The sequence below is a fragment of the Bombyx mandarina genome, chromosome 10, assembly GCF_030267445.1.
Source record: "Bombyx mandarina strain Sakado chromosome 10, ASM3026744v2".
NCBI lineage: Eukaryota > Metazoa > Arthropoda > Insecta > Lepidoptera > Bombycidae > Bombyx > Bombyx mandarina.
This window is the reverse complement of record NC_143217.1, coordinates 2,241,247-2,265,434: the sequence shown is the minus strand read 5'-3', so window position 1 is coordinate 2,265,434 and position 24,188 is coordinate 2,241,247. Positions and strand designations below refer to the sequence as shown.

Here is a 24,188-nt window from a genome sequence, read left to right as displayed (position 1 = left end):
TTGGCGCCCACCAAGGGGCGGTTACCCCCTGCATTCCCCTCGCCTAGAAGTTACTTCAGTAACGATATATCGAATATTGCATCGTGAAGAAAATGACATAATGTTTTGTTTAGCTTAATTCAACCAGTTTTGGCGATTGATTAGGTAAGAAAAATTAAAAGTGCTCTAATTTTTTTATGATAGAACTAATATTTCGAATTATATTAAGGCAAATTTCAAAGAGATTATGGGTTTTCGCTGGTTATGTTACGTATGTACTACGAGAAACACACAAAGGATGTTTTTGGGATGATCACCAATTTTAGTTCCGCTCCTTGGTGCAGAACTCTCATCCCAACTACAGGGAGGGAACCGTTTTGTTCACCTTTTTTTTCCCCTACCTAAGCTGATAGCCTTGAGAGGCTATATCAGCGTCGCCTTAACTAGTAGGTGAGCTCACGGGGCTCAAACCTGATGACGTTGCTAACACGAACCCTAGCAAGAGCCGTGCTTCGCAGAATCTACCACCGGATCGGAAACGCGACCCACTGAGAAGATCCGGCAAGAAACTCAGTGGGCTGTGTCTATGGGTTAATTTACGAACGAGAACGATGACCGGTTTGTTCACCGTGGTTCATATTAGGAATGCAGTGCATTTAAAAACATTATCTTTCTCAACTCTCACTCGGCTTTAGAATTCATTTCCCTCGTCGGTTGTTTTTAAGTGCTATTATAAACCATTAAAGAGTAAGATTAAGAAAGAGAGCCAAACGACGTCTTACCACCAGTAATTACGCAAATTACAATTTTGCGGGTTTGATTTTTATCACACGGTTTTATTCCTTCACTGTGGAAGTCGATCGTGAACATTTGTTCAGGACGTTTTACATTTGAAAATTGGTACCCGCCTGGGATTCGAACACCGGTGCATCGCTCAACAGGAATGCACCAGACGTCTTGTCCTTTAGGCCACAATATGTATTTTCTATGCAAAAGTTTTTTTCTATGCAAACGCCGCTCAGCATGCCGAAAGTCATCATTAATATGCATCATATAATATGCACCCATGCCATCGATGCATCTCTGCAAGCGCATTGGAAACTTTTTGATGCCCTTCTTGAATAAGTCTGGTGTACTAGAGTCAACAAACTCTTCAAAGCCACTTTGTACTCCCTTTCGGGTATTGAATATTTCCCTGCCAATAAGTTTTGGAAGATTTGGAGAAGTAGGAGTCTGAACATGTTACGCAAGTTACATGAAATAGTGCATTTGCGAAATCAGCATAGAAATGATACTCTTTCATTGATACATGTATTGTCTTAAATGGGATCGCTTAATTTCGAATTTCGACTTTACGTGCGTTTGAATAGCTACGCGAGCCCACACACATCACAATCAAACATAAAATTATAAAGGTTTGTTGTCCTAAGACAAAAGATTCAAGTGTCGATAATGCCTTAACACGTGACCGCCTCACTCCAAAATACGTTTAAATTTATAAATTTACATTCGAAAAATTCCAATTAATAAAATCCACATGCATGCTGTGGCTGGTAAAATGCAAAGCATTGCAATCTCTAGTTCAAAGTGAAATATAATTAAAGTAACTAATAGTAAGAGCCCTTTTTAATAAGAAGATTGGACTATCCAATTTTTTTTTATTGCAAACATTGCTCTTTATTGTCATCTGCAATTTCTGTTTCTTCATAATGGTGACGTAAACGTTGGCAGTAAATTTGTATTTTCCTATTTGGTTCGTGACTTACTTTCATTGGTTTCGCATTCCGAACACGACTGGGGGCATAAGTCTGTAAGGGGGGAAGTCGTCGTGGCCTAAAGGATAAGACGTCCGGTGCATTCGTTGTTGCGATGCACCGGTGTTCGAATCTCGCAGGCGGGTACCAATTTTTCGAATGAAATACGTACTTAACAAATGTTCACGATTGACTTCCACGGTGAAGGAATAACATCGTGTAATAAAAATCAAACCCGCAAAATTATAATTTGCGTAATCACTGGTGGTAGGACCTATTGTGAGTCCGCACGGGTAGGTACCACCGCCCTGCCTATTTCTGCCGTGAAGCAGTAATGCGTTTCGGTTTGAAGGGTGGGGTAGCCGTTGTAACTATACTGAGACCTTAGAACTTATATCTCAAGGTGGGTGGCGCATTTACGTTGTAGATGTCTATGGGCTCCAGTAACCACTTAACACCAGGTGGGCTGTGAGCTCGTCCACCAATCTAAGCAATAAAAAAAAAAAAAAAAAAAAAAAAAAATATTAAAAAGAGTAGTAAAAGTAGAAATGAAGGGCAAACAGCGTGAAAACGTTTTGTGATTTAAGTGTTATATTAATCTGTCATTGGAATTGTTGCGATAAAAAAAAAACGATAGCTTTCTTAGGGGGCGTCCATTAATTACGTGAGGCATTTTTGAGAATTTTTCGACCCCCACGGTGAGATTTCGTAAGATTTTCTTCAACTCCTTCCCCCTCCATTAATCACAAATCTAAAATTAAAGGTTATAATGAAAATTCTCGTAGATGTCACATTCGAGTTTCAAACAAATTAAAAAAAAGCGTTGTAACATCCATTTTAACAAACTTCAAGGGAAAGTTCACTATTCGATGATGGATTTACATTAAATTTCATTTTAAACTCGTTGCTGTTATGTTTTTTCCCTCCTGTAACCTATATAATACACGGAGAGGATACAAGATTGAAAAGTTATTTCTCACGGCCCACCCGATGTTAAGTGGTTACCGGAGCCCATAGACATCTACAACAATACATACATCAACGCAAATGCGGCCACCCATCTTGAGATACGAGTTCTAAGGTCTCAGTATAGTTACAACGGCTGCCCCACCCTTTAAACCGAAACACATTACTGCTTTACGACAGAAATAGGCGGGGTGGTGGTACCTACCCGTGCGGATTTACAAGAGGTCCTACCACCAGTAATTACGCAAATTATGATTTTGCATTTTTATTAGACGATGTTATTCCTTCACCGTGGAAGTCAATCGTGAGCATTAAATTTGCCACGACGACTACTTTCGTAGATGATCACTTTAAATTAGGATGGATAATTTTATATTTTGTTACTATTGCACCGCCCGCCAGCTTACTAGAGTTTACCCATACTACTTAGAAGGACTTCGTTCATCCATAGTGCGTTTCCACAGATCTTTTCTGTCACGTGCCAACCTGCTTTCGGATAAATTTCTTTCCGCGACGTTGCCTCAGTGCTATGCCATGTCGTTCTTCAAGCGATGCATGCGCAAAATGTACAGCAGTACAGCCTTGGTTTGGACTTTTGATTGCTGACATCCATTATAACGGCAACAACTTAATGTCCGCCTGACATGCGTACCTTCTTCTGCCCACAACGGCAAAAAAATCTAAGTTTTTTATATAATAATAATTTAAGATGTATTTTTCACACTCGGCTGCTCCGGAATTATTAAGGATTATTCTGTCATTTGTTAACCGATGTGCACCTTATTCAACATTAAATAAAAGTATGCGTTAAAGTTGGAGCAGTCTTCTACGTCACTGCTAAATATAGGTAGTGTTGTATCTTAATCTATGAACTTCACACGAATACAGCGATATATTATGTACAGTCCCCAGACTACAGAAGCGACGTCATGTACATAATTAATAAGTTTAACATAAAAGTGAATTTGGAAGCTGGCCAGCTAAAATAAAAGTCCTTTATAGCTTCTGAGTTCATGTGAAATGGTCGCAACTCATGCGATAACTTTCTTTCATTCCTTCAAAGAGTTCATATTACATCTGATCTTAAGTGGTTTTCGGCCCGTGAAAATTACAAAGTCAAAGCCGTCTTGAGATATGAAGTCGGAATTTCAATTGTAGTTTTATTGCACTACGGGTGTCTCATTCTACAAGCCGCACATTTGATTGTTTGTATATTTACGTAAACACCTCCTCTTTCTTCTTTAGACTAGTAAGAATAGTAAAATGTTAAACATTGGTACTAACTAATGTTTAAGGCAATTTACTCCAGCATGATGTTTAAACTATACAGTATAAACATCATGTTGAAATTGTTTTAAAAAGTAACTAAAAAAATCGATTTCTTGAAATTTTTCGATTTATTATTTTAATATTATTATTATTAGTAGACAGAAACTTTCTCTAGGGAATCACCTTATACTCCTACCTATCATAATATATGCAATCATATATGCAACGGCGGATCCAGGGGGGAGGTCATGGGGGTCATGACCCCCCCCCCCTGAGCTAGTTCCAGGACTTGAACTAACTTGGACTAATTGAAGAACATCATGATTTATTTATTATCTATTGTTATCAAAATTAAATTATAAGTTCTTAGCTTGCCCATGACTATGTGACCCCCTCCTGGCGCCAAAGCTGGATCCGCCCTTGCATATATGATGATAGCATGTGTATGTGTGTGTATGTACGCATAATGGATAAATATATAATTCTAAGTTGTTCACTAACTGGTATATATTTACGAGTGATCTACAATAATAACGCTTAAACATGTCTGCACAACAGATTTGAATAAACCAATACACTTCCTTTCATGATTATTCAACAATTTTTTTACTTGCGATCAAAGTGGAGATATAATTTGTTAATTTTATATGACATATTTGATTCCAAATAATTACAAGACTAGCCTTTTTAAACTTCTTCTTCTTACTTCACTAAGCATCGATTTGAAACGCTACATACGTAATCGACACGCACGAGTAAATATCGCGGGCGCCTCTCTATTACTCATTTATGTCGTACAGCTGGCAAGTTGTCATTTGTCAACACATAGATTGTCAATTTCATATTTTGTATTGTGAGAGCCAGGCCTCGTCTACAAATTTTATTTCTACGTGTTCGTATCATGTTGTTTTTAAATTAAAAAATATTATTTACTTCAATTAAGAAATGCGTTGGATATTTTTGTTGTTGTTAACGTTTGTTTTGAGCGTCGCTGCGTGGGACGATGATGATTTAGAAGTATTTGACGTGGTGGAAGAAGTTAACCAGAACTTTTATGAACTGATGGGAGTTAGTCAGGTAAGAAGTAGACTGACCGGTGACTATGTGATTGATAGTTGTATATTTAAAAAAATCCAGCCTATCTTGGTAAATTAGGTAACAGTAATTGGTCAAATTTCAATTAGTTTTTTTGGTTATGAATGTGAATAAGTTTTATTAATTAGAGTTCTTATCAGTCCGATAATCATTAAATATATAATTTAGAGTATGCATATGTAATGAGAGCGACCATTTAAAATTCAAAAGTTTATTTTTCTTGCTTAAGGTAATGTTAATGGAATACCTACACTATTATTTGTAACTGAAACTAAACTTTACACATATCAATTGATTGAAATTATATTGAAATTTTGATTGAAGGATGCGACGCCAGCACAAATAAAATCAGCGTTCAAAAAACTGACACTGAAACTGCATCCGGACAAAAATGATTCTCCAGATGCTGATGTACAGTTTAGAAACTTGGTTTCTGTGCATAATGTACTTAAAGACCCTGGAAAGAGAGAAAAGTAAGTATGTTAAATTGATTGATGACACATACAACTTGATGGACCTTATTAAAATTTAATAGTGACATTGGTAAAGCTTACGGAATTTGAATATCTTGACTATTTGACTTACCACTCCCTTTGGTGTTTTCTTTTTTCTTTGCAAAACAGAGTACGTTAAAGTTGTACTGCCTTGCTTTTCGGGTGGTTAATATCCCTAATTACTATATGATGGATTCCACATTGAATTCTTACATATATTTAGCATTTAGGATTTGAGCGTAAATGTTCTCATTTGTATGTAAGTATAGGTAATAAAATACTGTTATTTTTTTTAAAAATATACCCTAAAAAAGTTTGTCATGCAAAATTTTGAACCTATGGATCTCCCTAACCATTGTCATGTGCATCCTGTTATATTTGACATCTTTAATAAATATTACGAACAAGCGTATTACATTCTTGAAATCTCCTTATAAATATTAGTAACAATAAATTGTTTTTTCTAACATATAAATCTTCGCAACATTTCCATAAAAAAGGTATATATTAAAACATTAAGTGTAAATGGATTTTTCGTTATTCAGGTACAATGAAGTCCTCAAAAATGGTTTACCTAACTGGCGTTCAGCAGTATACTACTATCGACATCTACGCAAGATGGGCTTGGCAGAGGCCTCCATAATATTGTTCATAATAATTTCATTAGGACAGTATGCTGTTAGTTGGGCTGCATACGTCGAGAAGAGGTACACGGCAGTAAGTTTATTTTTAGATGCTTGGCTTGAATATGTAATGCTAAATTTCATAGAACAGAACGTGAATGAGTAATGCTTACTGGTGGTAGGACCTCTTGTGACTCCGCACGGGTAGGTACCACCACCCCGCCTATTTCTGCCGTGAAGCAGTAATGCGTTTCGGTTTGAAGGGGCAGCCGTTGTAACTATACTTGAGACCTTAGAAGTTATTTCTCATGGTGGGTGTCGCATTTACGTTGTAGATGTCTAGGGGCTCCAGTAACCACTTAACTTAGTTGATGGACGACCTCACAGCCCACCTGGTGTTAAGTGATTACTGGAGCCCATAGACATCTACAACGTAAATGCGCCACCCACCTCGAGATACAAGTTCTAAGGTATCTTTTTAAGTGATTTTATGACCCGGTAATTAAGACCTTTAAGTCATGTCTTATTTTAATTTATATTCTTATTTCTATGAAAAATGTTAATATGGAGTGAAATGAAATGAAAATGATTAATTTGAGACGTTAATCAACTGGGATGAAATTAAATGAAATGAGATGATATGGAATGAAATATAATCTTAGTAAAATGGTGGTCATTTACTAAGATTTTTTCAGTGGACTTTTTGGAGGATCCCGAGAAGTTGCGTCCAGCGTCTTTGTTTCATTTTCCCACATTTGTGCACTTTCACAGATATTAAACAGTTAATAAACCACCGTTATTACACATTTAAACCTGAAGAAACACTAAATAGACAAAATAAAACAAATCACACAACTTCACTCCTCGCGTTCCCGCCAAAAAGTCCTTCTAAGGTCTCAAGTATAGTTACAACGGCTACCCCACCCTTCGGACCGAAACGCATTGCTGCTTCACGGCGAAAATAGGCGGGGTGGTGGTACCTACCCGTGCGGACTCCCAAGAGGTCCTACCACCAGTGAAAAAGTTTCACAGTAGTACCGCAGCCGCTATCCTGCTCATTTGTGCTGCGAAAGAATCACATTTTCCAGCCCAAAGGGGTTCACACACACATAGGTATTTGTTACATAGATAAATTGTAGAGATTAAAATCATGATGTGCTTTTGATTGTATTCATAATTTATTATTTTTTATTCTCAATAACTATAGATGTTATTTTTATGTTAAAAGCAGTTTTAATATGTTTTTTAATCAAGTAGGCCTATACAGGCATTTTCAAATCTTCATAACTTCACCACCCTATATATTATGTATATAATGTATAACGACGCTTGAAAGGCAAACGTGACTAAGCGACAGTGCGTGAACTTTACAGTAGACTAATTTAAAGTTGAAATTAATTTAAAATATATCTGAGAAATACCTGAAAAAAAATATATTTTAACGAATCTAGCTGTAGGATTGATATGATTTTAATAGACCTAGAAATAAATTTTTTTTGCGCATCGAATATGATTATTGCCTATCATTTATGTACAAAGCAGTTATTGTCGCTTAGTCACGTTTGCCTTTCAAGCGTCGATATATATTCAATGTCCTGGATAAATATAATTTTTATCAGAACCTTTTAACTTATTTTACAGGAGCAAATTTTAAACAGCAGAGGCAGGAAGTCAAAAAAAACTGGCTTTGACGTTGGTCTCTCTGAGATATTAGACCAATTACCCAAACCTAGTGTGAAGGACACCTTGCCGTTCCAAATACCGCGACTGGCGTGGTGGACGGTGACCGCTATACCGCGGAGCTACGTAGAAATTAAAAAGCAGCTGAAAGAGAAAGAAGAAGAAGCTAAGCGACAAAAGAAAAGGTGAATTAAATTATTTTATCTTTACGAAATTATTTAAATAATTTTCAAAGACGCTTGATATTCATGGATACTGCAAGAGGTGTAGTGATGTCTATTTTGGAATATGATGTATATTTTGTTTTTTTCTCTTGGAATAGGTCATCCTCTTTCAATATTCATTATCATTCTTTCCTATTACCTTCTGCTGGGGTGTAGGGCCCGAATCAAATCCATTCATTTACGTCGGCCTTGGGCTGTCTGTTCACCACCTCCCACGCCATGCCCAAGACACTTAGCTCCTGTTCCACCGAGCGACGCCAAGTGGCTCTGGGACGTCCTCTCTTCCTTTTGCCAGACACTTTCCAGGTCAGTGCTCTCTTTCAATATGAATAATTCGAAATTGTGATGTAATCTTCAGGGAGGAGGAAGAGAAGCAGAGGTTAGAGCGAGAGGCTGCCGCTGCAGCGGAGAGGGAGAGCGCGGGCGCGGCGGGGACGCGGCGCCGGCGCGGGTTCGTGCCGCCGGAGCTCGAGCACGACGCGAGGCCGCGCCCCCCGCACGACCCCGCCGCGACCCTCGAGGACAAACCGGTAACCGCATTGTTAGGATCGAGGACTCGACGGCCGGAGCCGAACTGTCATACATCAACAATAGTTTCCGGTGTTTGCGTACACACACAAAAGCACCGACTTAATTGCATATAACTTTAGTAGCAAGCATCTTAGTGATCATAAAGTGCCGTTATGCTACTATTATTTTTATCATTTGTCAGAATAAAATAACATGGTATATATAATGTTATTACAATAGATAACTCTCAGGACTAAGGCCCAGTTAATGAGGCCATTGCCAATGCTCAAGGACATCAAGTGTGGTGAAGGCACAGTCAAGTTACTGTACTGCAATATTGTTACATTTCCATGGCATTTGTAGTAGCAGTTTCGTTTCCTACCTTGTAAGTAATGGTAGTAGTAGGAGGACACGGGAATATTGTTTACCTCGATGCAGAGTGGACCGTGGCAGACACGTGATGTCTTTGGGTTTGATTGTTTTAAATTAATTGCAGGGGTTAAAATCGTGAAGAGTTTATTATAGCTGTTCGGGTTTTGTGCAGAGTCCCCCGATGATATCCGGCGGGCTGTGGACGGACGAGGACCTAGCGGAGCTGGCGCGGCTGATGTCCCGCGTGCCGGGCGGCGCCCCGCAGCGCTGGGAGCGCATCGCCGCCGCGCTGCGCCGCGCCGTGCCCGAGGTGGCGCACATGGCCGCCAAGCTCAAGGAGCGCCCGCACCGCCCGCCCGGACACGAGCCCCCGCAGCCGGAATACGTGGAGCCGCCCAAAAAGGTTATATCAGCGGTCGGGGAACCGGGGTGTTACCCCGAATGGGCTAAAATGAAATTTTGGGGGGTAAAAATGAAACTTTTGTGTGTAAAAAGTATATATTGAAGTGAAACTTCTTCAGAATCGTTGTGATTTCAAACTCGATGAAACGAAACGAAAAAATAAGTCCATAGAGACACAAACACATAAATGTATAGGATTCAGCCGGCGAGAGAATAAGATAGAACACATTATTTGGAAACACAAAGTTCACGTGATTGACCCAGGTATTTTATTGGGGGCTATAATATGAAAGATGCTAAGAAGAAGCGATTTCGTTTTTTTTTTGTTCTTCACCATGGGGCAATACCAACATACACAAAAATATTTTGGGGTAATAATTAAAAAAGTTCCCCGCCCCTGGGTTATATAGATCGTGGCAACTTATTCGCCACTACTTGGGCAACCGCCTTACAATTCGACAAAATCGCTGTCGCTTGTGATTTTAGGCCACCACCCAATATTGTTGATCAAAACACGTTGGAAACTGCAGGCAGTATATTCATACTCAGTGTGTTACACATCCTTCGTGTCAGTGACTACCCAATACAGTTAGTTAAGCAGCACTGCTACTACTGCTCCTACAAGATCTACTAACTAACTTAAGCCAGACGATACCGTCTCATAGGAATCTATATTTGTTAGAAGAAATGTAAATATGACGCCAGTTTGCTCAAGTCGTTACCTTCACTTCCCTGTCGCTTAAACTTTCCACTAAATTCCTATACCGCGGTTAACGAGAGAAATAAAATCTCCCACCGATCCGGAGTCACTGCTCCGTAGACCTTGTATAGGTCAGGTTTTTGTCAAATAGCTTCTATGTTGCAATAGCTGCTATCATATTGGCGGGTAAAATAATATTACTAAAGTCAACGTAAAAACCTCGTATTATTAATAGGTTTTACGTGATTAGTACAAACAATGTTTCCGCAGGTCAAAACGCGGAAAGAAGAGACGGGTAGCGGCGGCGCCTGGTCCCAGAGCCAGCAGAAGGCTCTAGAGACAGCCCTCGCCAAGTACCCGAAGGGTGGCGCCGGCGACCGGTGGCAGAAGATCTCCAATTCTGTTCCCGGGAAGACAAAGGTGAACGAAAGGAAACCTTCCATTTTACTGGAAATGACAAGTTATTTATATTAATAACTAGCAACTTCGTAGTGCCTCAACTAATTAAGACCTAAAATTTTTATTTTGTGTTTGTTTTTAGGAGGAATGCATGCAACGATGTAAATATTTATCAGACATGTTGAGGAAACAGAAACAGAAGGAAGAAGAAGAAAAGCAAAAAGAAGAAGATGTTGATGAAGGGCAGAGTCAGGAGAATGGTGACGTCACACAAAACGGCTTTGAAGAAACGAACGATGACAACTCTTCCTAAAACAGATTACGAAATATAAAATTGCTCGGTTGATAATTAAATGAGTTTTTTTTTCTAAATGATAAGAGCCAAAGTGTTGTACTTAAAAGTATGAGCTAAATACAAATTGGATTCCGAAATAGGTTTTATAAAATTTCATTACCTATCAATAGGTCTTTATTTCCTCTTCATTTAAATTGTATTCTGCAAATCTACATTTCTCAAAGACAACGTCACAAACATGTTACGTTGACTGGTTGTTGAATAAAACAAAATTTTTTTTATGAATAATTTTTTTTATTTATAAAAATATAACACTGACCAAATAAAACTTTGTTTCATTTGATGAAAAAATATTTTGAGCACTTTTATATAATTAAATGCATCAACATTTTAATGTTGCCAGGTGATTTTTTTTTAAAACTACTTCAATTTTATATTTTTGTTAATTACTTAAACGTTAAACATTAATTATCAAAGTCGTGATGTAATTAGAGTCGTGGTTTCTCCTCGCTTCCCCCGAAGCGCTGGAATATATCCGGGATCACGTACTCCCTGTCCCGCTCCGGCTGTACTGGGTTCTTGGTACCAGTGTAGGATGCGTGACCTGAGGAATAAATAGTACAATAATTTAGAACATTGTAAGTTAAAAATGTTACCGATAGATTCTTGTACTGGGATAATTGGTAAATTGATGACAACGTATTATAGAATGGGAAGTTACTGTAGGATCTTTGTAATCTCAAGATTATAGTTTTCATGCAGAATTTGAAAAAGACGTGTAGCACTCTTGCTGTCAAATTATAAATATAAAAACAATCACAAAATTCCCTTTTGATTTTTCAGGATTCAGTAGGGGATTACCGGAACGCATAGATAGACACATCATTTAACATGAATTTCGTTTTTCTACCATTGCATTGGAATAAAATGTTTCATTTCCGTATATTATTGATAATATATGACTAAATGTAATTACCAGGTTTAGGGTGCTTAGTGAGTCCGGGTCCGCAGGCGGCACAGTGGCAGCGCGCCGGCGTGGCGACCCGGTGCGGTCGGACCGTCCCGTCTTCGCACGTGAGTCGCACGGACACGCCGCTGTACTTCGCGGCCTGACAACACTCGCACGCAGACTCGTGCGTACCGGTCTCTGTTGCCAGATACAACTTACCATTTAATACTGGCAACATTTATCATGCATTCTTATAACTTAATGGGACTTTTTGGCGGGAACGCAAGGAGTGAAGCTGTGTGATTTGTTTTATTTTGTTTATTTAGTGTTTCTTCAGGTTTAAATGTGTAATAGTGGTGGTTTATTAACTGTTTAATATCTGCAAAAGTGCACAAATGTGATAAAATGAAACAAAGCCGCTGGACGTAACTTCTCGGGATCTTCCAAAAAGTTCACTGAAAAAATCTCAGTAAATGACCACCATTTTACTGAGATTGTATTTCATCCCATATCATCTCATCTCATTTCATTTCATTTCGTCCCAGTTGATTAATGCCTTTTTTTTTTTTTTTTTTTTTATTGCTTTGCTGTGTGGACGAGCTCACAGCCCACCTGATGTTAAGTGGTTACTGGAGCCCATAGACATCTACAACGTAAATGCGCCACACACCTTGAGATATAGTTCTAAGGTCTCATATAGTCACAACGGCTGCCCCACCCTTCAAACCGAAACGCATTACTGCTTCACGGCAGAAATAGGCGGGGCGGTGGTACCTACCCGTGCGGACTCACAAGAGGTCCTACCACCAGTAATTACGCAAATTATAATTTTGCGGGTTTCATTTTTATTACACGATGTTATTCCTTCACCGTGGAAGTCAATCGTGAACATTTTCATCTTCCTCAAAATTAATCATCTTCATTTCGTTTGATTTCATTTCATTTCACTCCATATTATCAAAAAAATAAAAATATAAATTAAAATAAGACAAGACCTAAAAGTCTTAGTTGTCATGTCATAAAATCCCTTTAAAAATAACTTATTATGTTATTTGATAAGAAAAATGTATGTTCGAGAATGAAATTAAACAATAATGTAGATATAATATAATATAATATAACATTGCGAGGAAAGACGGCGATAACCTGGAAAAACTTATGATCACAGGGAAAGTTGAAGGCAACAGATCTAGAGGCCGCAGCCATACTCGTTGGTCCGATCAGATCCGCACCGCTTTGGACAGTACAGTGTACAGCGCGCTGCATGACGCCGTGAACAGGGGAGAGTGGAAAAAAATCCTAAGATTGAAGCTCATGGGTGATGGTGGTCACGACCCTCAGACATGAGGAACACGACTCGAGGAGGAGGAGATATAATATTGCACAAAAATTCAAGACTGTCGAACCAGATACACTTTTATAGGCTATAAAATAAAAAATGAAAAACTGAAAAAGGGTAATGAGTAAAGTTAACATAAGGAATGAATGAAGAGCAATAAATTTTGGCTCACGGTTGTTATAGATAGTTCCGGAGTCGCAGGAGCCGTGGCACTCCGTGAAGCCGGTGATGGGGAACTTGTTGACGCACAGGCCGTGGGCTCCCATCGGGATGCGGATCAGACCTACAGTCTCTGAACTCGGGATGCTCTTAGGGACGCATTTACCTGTTACGAACGAAAATTATTTGATTATTAATATACGCTTTTATTAGCTTCAGACGTATGTATGTTAGTATGTTACGGAATCTTTGAACATGATTTTGACCCGCTTCAAAACGTCGGATTAATTGGAAATTTAGTATAATTATTAAGGACCGATGACAATTCAACATTAAAAAAATATGAAAAAAATTAAACTAACAAAATATGCTTTTATAGAAAATCCAACTAGGAAATAGAAAATAAATTTTAATAAATTTGAATTAAAAATAGAGTAAGAAAAAATGATTTTATTGTAAAAAAAGCGTAGACTGTTTTTCAGGATATTATCAAAATAACCTTTCTACTCATATCTGTTCATAAAATGTTTCTAACTACCGACACCAAGCACCCCATTGCACTACTACATCCACTACCATTAGTAAGGACGAAGGTTGTTTCTTGCTCGTTTTTTTTATTGCCCCTTGTAGGCAGATGCGATCCTCATTGCACAGCCTGGAGAAACTCACAATTCTCGGACAGATGGAGGGGAAGCGCGCTAGAGGAAGAGCGCCAGCTAGATGGGTTGACCAACTCAAGGAGGTGACTGGAGGCCAGATACAGGGAGCGGTACATATGGCGCAGAACCGGACCGAGTGGAGAAGATTGACATACAGTCATGACCCTCAGCATTGAGGGAACGACCAGAAAGAAGTAGGCAGATGAGCATACGGCCCAGCTGATGGTGAGTGGTTACCGTCGCCCATGGACTTCAGCAATAGCCGCTGCCTACTACAAAGGGTTAATGGTGAAATGATAGCTTAGGTATACTCACTGAGGGCTTGCGGTTTCTCGTTGCAGATCTGACAGCAGGTGGTATTGACAATGTCGGCCGGGTCGCAGGCCGACACGTCGGGGCAGTGCTCGGTGGCTGACGTCACGAACACCTCCTCCCCGCTTCGGTCGCAGCTGAATGTGGTGCAGTTGTCGGCTGAGGACCACGTGGAGCCTGTCGCGAGGAACGTCGCGTTGCAGTTGTGGGAGAATTGCACCGTATATCCTACACTACCTTTCCGCCCCAGCTTTTCCCCCGCCCTCTCTATACTTGTTTTGTGGTCGTCTTGGTCGTCGTGGACGTCGTCTAAGGTTTCAAGTATAGTTACAACGGCTGCCCCACCCTTCAAACCGAAACGCATTACTGCTTCAGGCAGAAATAAGCAGGGTGGTGGTACCCGCGCGGACTCACAAGAGGTCCTACCACCAGTAATTACGCAAATTATAATTTTGCGGGTTTGATTTGAACATGAATGCACCGGCCGTCTTATCCTTTAGGCCACGATGACTTCAAAAGGCGTGTTGAGCATTGTTTTTTGAATCATGAATCGCGGCAACTCCTCGGTTCTGGTCGCGTATACGCACCGGGTTCCTTGAGCTGGTCGTCGACGAGGCAGGCGGACTGCACGCAGCGCCCGCAGCACCGGTCCGCGGCGGGCGGCGAGTACGTCCAGCCGCGCCGGCACTGTCGCTCGCAGTGCTCCACCGTGCGGCCCACGGACAGCTGCCCGTCCTCCCGCCTGCACGTCCGGTTGGTGCACGGGTCCGGTGTGGTCCACACTTGACCCTCCTGAACGAGGGCGTGACGCCATTAGAAACATGGTTAACGAAACGATTTAATTATGATTTAAAAAATCCGAGATTATATATCTTCAGTCCAAAACTCAAAAACATTAATAAAATAATACCTCATTAAAAAAGTACCGACCATCCGAAGATATTTGGGAACTAGGAAATATGAAACGTTCTTTTTACTAATAATACTTGGCATAGTCCATGTATCTGTCAATTCTCCTCTGTCTAGTTATTAGTATCAAAACATCAAAGTATCGAGTATTGAAAATATTGGCCCAGAGAAACGCCAGTTGAGAAGTTTAACTTATGTCGCTTATATCGAACCAGACTGTAACTTTATGTTGAAATCATACATATAAATAAAATTGGAGTGTCTGTTTGTAATATTGAAATAACCGCTTTTTACTACATGTATATGAATATATGTACGGTACATACACCAAAATAACATTTTTTACAATTTTTGTCTGTCTGTCTGTTTGTTCCGGCTAATCTCTGGAACGGCTGGACCGATTATGACGAAACTTTCACTGATAGGTAGCTGATAATATAGAAATTTTACCTTCCAATAAAATTTGTATTATGTTTCCTAAGACGTCCGAAGTCCATTATGAGAGTACATCGTATGATTTCCACTGCAGGTCGCTAAATTTGACTACTTCCGTTTCCTAAGTCCCATCTACAGCGCCCTCTATAACGTCTGGAACCGAACCAACAAGCAAAGACAAGCCGCCATATTTGTCATTGTTCGGCTCATAATGATGGATGTAGCCCCAGGAAGACATTATCTGGACTTCGGACGTCTTAGGAAACATAATACAAATTTTATTGGAAGGTAAAATTTCTATATTATGTGTTCCGTTTGACGTCCGAAGTCCATTATGAGAGACTGTTTGTTATCTCCTGGTGGCTTGTATTTGAAATAAAATAAGATTTATTTAAAAAGCAACAATGTGACTTATTGTGTTTAATTAAGCAAAGCTTAAATTAAGCACGTAATTTAAATTAATTGAAGGTAACCGTATAATATTACCCACTGAATTCAAATCGACCTAATAAGATTTAGGACGAAAATACTGAGAAAGATTTCTCAGAATTTATATCAGTGTTTGATGCATTAATAATAAGTTTTTGATAGAACTTTCTAAAAGTATGTCAGTTATCTTTAGCTGAAATATCATTAATTTGGTAATTTCCTACCCAGTTTAAAGTTTTCACCACCGCTCTACAGCTTCCAACTGAGGCCTGAATACCTGAGTCTCCTAAAAGACTTTTTACCCAACTACTAATCCTCGCTGCAGTAGCTGGCTTAGTGGAGCCTTTAGTTGCTAAGAATAGATTAAATATTCCCACTGGTTTGCTGTGTCATATTCACTAGATTGCGTAGCCAGTATACTGCATCGATGATCAATTGGTCAGGAGCAGCCACGAATGTCCAACTGGACTGTTGGTGTGAAGATCAATTAGTTTTCGACCCAAATATCAGTAATTTAGAAGGTGCAGGCTTTGTCAAGGAAATAGATTTCAGTATGTTTCACTGTCGGGCTCGAAGCTATTTTTATATCCGATAGAGTTTCACAAACGGACGCTATATAACAGACTTATAAACTAGAATGGTCCGGTAGGAGAGACCATGAGATAAATACAGATAACAGAGAAATCTAGCTACATTTTCTAATTCGGGTACACGAGAATTAATACATTTTCTTGACAAAACCTTACCCCTTATTCCAAATAGGGGCGTATGTTCTTATCGTAGACTCTCTCCTGCCGATGTCCATGTCCCTGTCAGCGTGTCCCACCCAAAATGAACCAAGCTTCCAGGTGTAGATTGCTGACAGCCTGGCGGTAGCATTGTCAGTGTCCACCAGACTGATGTTCAGATCTCTGAGCTTCTTGAGTCGCTTGAGGGCAGGTGATTTCAGGTCTGGCCTCCACAGGGGCTTCTTGCACTTGGGTACCACTAGTATGTACCGACCTGAGGTTGAGTTGAGGTGGTCCAGCACTCTGGATATCAGACTGAGCGGCGGAAACGGCCATGCTAGTCAGTAATGCCAAGATCTGCTGAACGCGTTGTAGAGGCAGGCGTTCGAGTTTTGCTTTGATGGGTGGACGAGCTCACAGCTCACCTGGTATTAAGTGGTCACTGGAGCCCATAGACGTCAAGAACGTAAATGCGCCACCCACCTTGAGATATAAGATCTAAGGTCTCAAGTATAGTTACAACGGCTGCCCCACCCTTCAAACCGAGACGCACCACTGCTTCAGGGCAAAATACCTACTCGCGCGGACTCACAAGAGGTAAACAGTTTTTTTTTTTTTTTTTTTTTTTATCCATGAGCGGTCCGAGACGCGAACAAGTTCCCCACAGGCTGAATAGCCTAGTAGTTGCTTTTTCTGTGAGATACCACTCCAAGCCGCCGCGATTGCGTAAGAGGTGATCGGCTTCAGTATTGTACAGTCCCGGTAGGTGGTGAGGGAGAAGTACAACTTTGAGGTGGTCTATTAAGTTAAGCAATTTTCCAGTCAGATCTAGCAATTATCGTGACCGGGTTCCTCCCTCGTTCTTTATGTAGGAAAATTCTGTTCTGTTGTTTACAAGGGCTCCCCACTGAATGTCCGACGCGTCGGTGATGACGTGGTTCGTGGCCATTCTCTGTGGATGAATTGGTGTGCTCTGACTGACTTTCTCTAACCACCAATCCAGCTCTGTACGTACCTCGTCCGAATACTGCTTTGGTAAATGAGGATACCTCCTGAGCTTGTTGCTGTGGTACTGCAAGGACTCGGCAAAGCAACTTTCCCCGGTGGGTGATGAAAGTCGCAAAGTTGAGATATCCTAAGAGGCTTTGCGCCTGCTTTAGGTTCCAACCGCCGGCAGTAAGTCGCACGAGCAAATTCTTGGGCAGGGACTTTGTCTTGGATTTGGTGTCCCATACGATTCCCAGAAAGTCTATCAAGCTCGTCAGTGTCATAACCGGTTGCTTAGATCGGTGGACGAGTTTACAGCTTACCTGGTGTTATGTGGTTACTGGAGGCCATAGACATCTACAGCGTAAATGCCGCCACCCACCTTGAGATATGAGTTCTAAGGTCTCAGTATAGTTACTTGAGATTTCAACAAGCATACGGCCCACCTGAAGGTGAATAGTTACAGTCGCCGATGGACTTCAGCAACGCCAGGGGCAGAGCCAAGCCGCTGCCTACTGCTTAATACTCTCCACAAGCCTCGTTTGAAGAAGGACATGTCATAGCGCTCGGGAAACCACTAGTCGCAGACCCTTCTGGCGAAGTATTTCGGCTATTTAGTTTGTCACTGAAGCAAAAATCCGCGGTGGTGCAGCTAAGCCGAATGGCAGACATATCATCTGAAGTAGACGACCCTGATAACTGATCCCGAGAAACGTCATTGATAGATGATAATAGGCCTGGCTCATATCCAATTTGACATTCCAATCTGTTATAAAACTTAGGAACTCGATGGTGGAAAAGGTGAAAAAGACTGTTTCATGTACTTGTTCAATGCCTTGAGGTTGAAAATTGTTCGATTTTTTATTGGTCTTGGGAAGTATGAAAAGAAGAAATCTGAAAGATGGTGTCGGGGGTGCGGGTTCTAAAGCTCTATTGAATTAAATTTTGGATTTTGATTGACATAAAGTTATTATTAATTTCAATATTACGTTTGGTGGATCGAGTCCAGGTGTTTCGATATAGTCTTAGACATCCGCCTGAAAATGCTGTTGAGTAATTTATTTTTATTTCCTGATTTTCGTTCCACTTTGTACTTGTTCCCCCCTCCCCGTTTTTCTTGCTGAGGAATTATTTGGATAGCATCGCTCAGAATATCTGTTTTCGGCCTCTTTAGATGTATTGGAATGTGGCCTACCTCGACATGGCTTTGCATTGGCAGTACAAGCCGAGGGTTCCGGCGATGCGGGCCGGATGCGAGTAGCAGACGGTGCCGCTTTTGTAATTTATCAATACCACCAATTTTCTGTATATATGCCAATAATAAGTTGGGGTTAAACATAATCACAAGAAGAAGATATTTTCTCTATATCTTCCCTGATGTATCTATCCTTTAATTTCTTTATGAGGTATCTACGACGCTATCGTATAACCTCGGCTCGCTTAACGAAAATTATTTGAAGGATATCGTTAGAAACTTTTATAGGCGAAATCGTTACCGAATAGCGGTTTAAACTTTTCGTAAAAGGCGGAAGTATTAAGCTGAACATTCTCTGAATTTGACCCGTCGGCAAGGTTTTGTATGGCAGCATAACGCATTCGTTCTGTGCCAAAAGAGCATTAGATAACGCAGGAAAACATTTTTTTTTTTTTTTTGAACCTCCGAATACTACACCGCGTTTCAAGTCGGCTAGTCAAATCTTTGCATATCTGGTTCTTTTATAGAAATGCTCAAATTTCAAAACCTACCCGCTTCTGGTAACGGACGGTCTGGTGGCAGACGTAAAAACTATTCGTCGTTGTCTAATTTCGATTGGAAGTTGAAACCAGATAAGACATTATTATTATAAGATGTTGGTATTTGTAAGTATAAAGGCGGGACCACTGGTGCACGACCAGCAATAGCATGATTCGAAGTTAAAATAATATTCACATGACTCACCCATTATTGCGACAGTAAGTCAAACCTTTTATTCAGATCTCGCGACCAGTCACTTTTTCGAAGTTTTCTTGCTGGTCCCTAGTCTTTATTTTCCGACGAACCCGAAGAAATATCCGAAGAAATCGAAGAACTATCCTCACTTAAATTTTACTTTGAAAGGCGCGATAACCTCGTCACTCATTGTAGAGCCTTGGAGGTTTCACGAAACGGAAGATAATCATAACACTTGTTTGAAAGAAACTTTCTACTTCAAATCTCGAAAGTTGCTTATAACATTTTAAATTACTAACTTCTTAAAATATTAACGACCGCACGTGGGAAAAAACGACGCAACAATGACAAATATGGCGGCTTGTCTTTGCTTGTTGGTTCGGTTCCAGACGTTATAGAGGGCGCTGTAGATGGGACTTAGGAAACGGAAGTAGTCAAATTTAGCGACCTGCAGTGGAAATCATACGATGTACTCTCATAATGGACTTCGGACGTCAAACGGAACACATAATATAAGGAGTAACTTAGGTTACTTTTTTTTAGACTAGCTTCGCCCCGGGGCGTCACTCGCGGTACGACAATAACCGCGGGTAACATCGCGAGACTCAGCTATTAATAATAAAATTTAATGTTTCCGAAGCGAAGCGAGGGCGGGTCGCTAGTTATTACATGACATATTACTGACAAGGAAAGCTTAGATAACTAAACGTGATGTTGTTTAAGCCCTTGATCGTACGTACCTGGTATATTTTGTCGCCGTCTCGACACGCGACCGGCTCGACCTTGGGACAGCACTTGCCCGGGATCTTCTCCTCTTTGAGCACGAACTGTTTCTTCACAGCCTCCGACACTTCAGGACAAGTCTCGTTTGAGCTTTGCACTTGTAGCTGCGGATACACGAGGCGTACGTTCCCATAAGATTCCACCATCAGAAGAAGAATCGTTCAAAGTATTTTCAGTAAAATTGGACGTGATTAAAAAGCCTAATCTATTTCCTAAATTATATGTAAAGTGGTACTCAACATTGGAAGGGAAAAAAAAGTAATCTGAACTCTATGTGTGGAATATAAGGTAGTTTTCTTCTGAGATTGACTTTAATATGATATGGTACCTGTAATGTTCTGTGCTGATGTATAACATGTTGGTACCCAATAAATAAAATAAAATAAAAAACAAATAAAACAAATTATAGGCAATCGATGTTCATATATGAATTAAACTATATTTTTTACTTTCTTATGTTGCGAGTCCGCAATGTAAAGCGTACACAGTTCGAGAGCAACAGCCGCACGAGTAACAAGTACGGCTTGCAAAACAAAACAAAAACCTCTCTCGATTAATTCTTTTTGTTTATTTATTTGAAATGATTTGAATTTAATTAATTCGATTTAAATGAATAACTTCACCCATTCAATGCAGATAGCTTGAGACAGTATGGCGAAGTCTAAATAGTTAGATTTCGTCATACTTACATAGGCCTTGGGATTCGATAGAAGAGTTTCTACAGAAATATTCGGACTATTGACATTAGGTCACACTGAATCTAGAAGACACCGAAGTGGACGCGTGGTTTGGGCCCGTAGACCATACTCACGGTCCCGTGCAGGTCGGCGCAGGTGTAGTTGGTGCAGAAGTCGGCAGACGTCCAGCTCTCCCCGACGGGCCTCTCCCGCCCTTCCACGACGCAGGCGACGGGCTTGCAGCGGCCGCAGCACTCCGCCGGCGCCGGGAAGTACTTCCAGCCCTGGGGCGGACGTTAGGTGTTCATAAGATGGGATGAGATGAGATGTTTTTACGTTTGATGATGCTGGCCCCACTAGTGGACTACTTGGTACTCTATTGTAACTATTTAACCGTCGCTACGTTTTTTTCTAGATTAAATAATATACTATCTTCTAAACTAATAAAAACCACTAGAACTATTTCTACCTGCATTATTCGATCTTCTGTGGCACTAGAATCAACTGATGTTCTGTTATATTTTTGAATGGGTTCAGTACATATTTGTTAGAACATTGCACATTCCGATCCTGTGGGCCGAATGGTAAACAGTCGACGTCGCCCTAAACACGTTATTTCGGATTCTCCCGCTCCACTAACGGTGCATTTAGGTACCTCAAGCACCGGTCACCGTTCTCGTCGAACCCGTTGGTTTTCGTAGATTTTCGACGAGGTTCGACGAGAAAATTAATCAACAGACACAGCCCATTGAGTTTGTCACCGGATCTTCTCAGTGGGTCGCGTTTCCGATCCGGTGGTAGATTCTGTGAAGCACTGCTCTTGCTAGGACTTGTGTTAGCAACGTCGTCAGGGTAGAGCCCCGCGAGCTCATCTACTAATCCTGCGAATCTGGTATAACCCCTCGAGTTTACTAGGATAGGTCAAAAAAGGAACATTGCGTATTAGACTCCGAACTCCAGCAAGTTGCGTCACTTGATATAAGTACACCGGCCATCTTACTCATCAGTTGAGGGACGTTTACTAAACGCATGTTTAGAGGCCGTGGGGATTATTTCTATCACGAGGCAGTAATGCGTTCCGGTTTGGAGGTAGAGGCCGCCATCGTATCTCCAGGTCTGTGGGTTCTGACAAAAGCGACTATTACACACGGCGGCTGGGTTCAGTGAGAGAATACTCACTGGTTGGCAGTCGGTCTCGCAGCGCTGCTCGGAGGCCACGGAGCGCAGGCCGCCGCCCCCGTCCCGCACGCATCGGTAGCTCTCACACAAGTTCTCGGTCGACGTCCAGTTCTCGCCGACCTGGTCGTGGATGCAGGGAAGTGAATTAAAATACACGAAAATAATTCGCGATTGACTGTTGACCTCTGGCTGTGCTTCTGGTATTGGAAATATCCATGTAAGAATGTTAAGCCCTGTGAATAAGCGAGTCTAAATCCTGGTTTGAAAATATTATAAATGTTAGGTTGTATGCAGATGAGCATACGGCCCACCTGATGGTGAGTCGTCGCTCATGGACGTCAGCAATGCTAGGGGCAGAACCAAGACGCTGCCTACTATTAAGTACTCTCCACAAGCCTCTTTTGAAGAAGGACATGTCATAGCGTTCGGGAAACACCGTGGAGGAGAGCTCATTCCAAAACCGGATGGTACGTGGCAGAAAATACCTCTGGAAACGCACTGTGGATGACCGCAGTGGCTCCAGGTAGTATGGATGAACTCTGCTCCAGTGGCGGGGGGTGCGATGGTAAAAACGAGATGATAGTATCATCTCAACCAATCCCTCAGAGCACTACTTGAAGTAATTACTGTTACCTCATCCGATTTCAATTTCTGAAGGTCGTTTTGAGTTTTCTCAAAAGTCTTTTTTTTATTGCCCTTGTAGGCGACGAGCATACGGCCCATCTGATGGTGAGTGGTTACCGTCGCCCATGGACTTCAGCAATGCCATGGGCAGAGCCAAGCCGCTGCCTACTCATAAGCTACCTGGTATATCTGATCTCCCACTCGACACGCCTCACGTTCGATCTTGGGGCAGCACTTCCCTGGGACCTTCTGCTCCTTCAGCACGAACTGCTTCCGTTCAGCATCCGATATCTCCGGGCAAGTCTCATTCGAGCTTTGGACTTGGAGCTGTGTGGAAGCAGAGTTAAAATTGAATGAACTTTTTTTAAATTCTTTTTTGGGCTTGTCTTTGAAACTAGAAGTTCTTATTTACACAAAATAACTAAAAATATTTTTTTAAATATATTTTTAGCCAGTGTTCGCCTAAATTTTATTGTTGCCCTTGGAATTTTTGCCATCAGGCAACCTCTCGCTTGGGGGTCCCTTGCCGCAGACGAGTCTACGAGCTCGTGGCACACCTAGCCACAAGCGGTTACGGAGGGACATAAAGGTAACAGTGTGACAGCCGTCGCCGGGCGGGGGCAGAGGTGGTCGCTGGAATAAATTATTTTCGTTAATATATACGCACGGTGCCATTGAGGTTCACGCAGGTGAAGTTCGTGCAGAAGTCCGAGGACGTCCACTTCTCGCCTATTGGCTTCTCCTCTCCATCCACCACGCAGGCCACGGGCTCGCACTTCCCACAGCACTGACCGCTATCGGCTTCAGCCGGGACGTATTTCCAACCCTGGGCACATGAGGTGCATGTTCACAAAAGCATATTACTACACTAGAGCACAACGAACACAAATGATAAAACAAAATTATCGCTCGCATATCTTTATATGTATATAAGTATAATGTACGTGTGTATGTCACTGAATTCCCCCTAAACGGCTGGACCGATTTGAATATTTTTTTTGTATGCGTTTAGATGGCGCTCTGGATGGTTTAGATTCCCAAATCAGTCCGGCAGATGGCGCTGCAGCCGGTATCTGGTTTTTTATCTATACTGCAACTAAACGGCTGGATCCAATTGAATGAATTTTTGTGTATGAATTCATTCGTTCATTTTATGTATGCAGGACAACGTTTACCGGGTCCGCTAGTACCATATAATGTGTGTCTTTCGATGAAAAGTCAACAAAATATTATATTTGTCTCCCTTTTATTAAAGTAAGTTTATTTTTAAGTAAGTTTTATTAAAGTATTCCAACCCCCATCTTTTAAACCTACACCCTTAGTATAT

General features: G+C 41.0%; 2 protein-coding genes across 2 annotated transcripts in view; one reads left to right on the top strand and one right to left on the bottom strand.

Moving 5' to 3' along the window:
* Nucleotides 1-4,769: 4,769 nt before the first annotated feature.
* Nucleotides 4,770-11,090, top strand: LOC114249013 (uncharacterized protein F54F2.9). Its single transcript, XM_028182478.2, has 8 exons — nt 4,770-5,045; nt 5,388-5,536; nt 6,103-6,274; nt 7,822-8,045; nt 8,443-8,614; nt 9,139-9,369; nt 10,339-10,488; nt 10,610-11,090. Exons 1-8 carry the CDS (start codon nt 4,914-4,916, stop codon nt 10,778-10,780), a joined length of 1,401 nt encoding a protein of 466 aa, XP_028038279.2. The 5' UTR covers nt 4,770-4,913; the 3' UTR covers nt 10,781-11,090.
* The window catches only part of Hml (hemolectin), a 101,821-nt gene continuing 88,667 nt past the window's right edge, over nt 11,035-24,188 (bottom strand). Inside the window, 10 exon segments of the mRNA XM_089730134.1 lie at nt 11,035-11,366; nt 11,739-11,909; nt 13,223-13,375; nt 14,184-14,357; nt 14,768-14,972; nt 20,339-20,485; nt 21,193-21,342; nt 22,238-22,357; nt 23,042-23,188; nt 23,529-23,687. Of these exon segments, the coding sequence (XP_089586260.1) occupies nt 11,251-11,366; nt 11,739-11,909; nt 13,223-13,375; nt 14,184-14,357; nt 14,768-14,972; nt 20,339-20,485; nt 21,193-21,342; nt 22,238-22,357; nt 23,042-23,188; nt 23,529-23,687 (1,542 nt within the window). The 3' untranslated portion in view covers nt 11,035-11,250.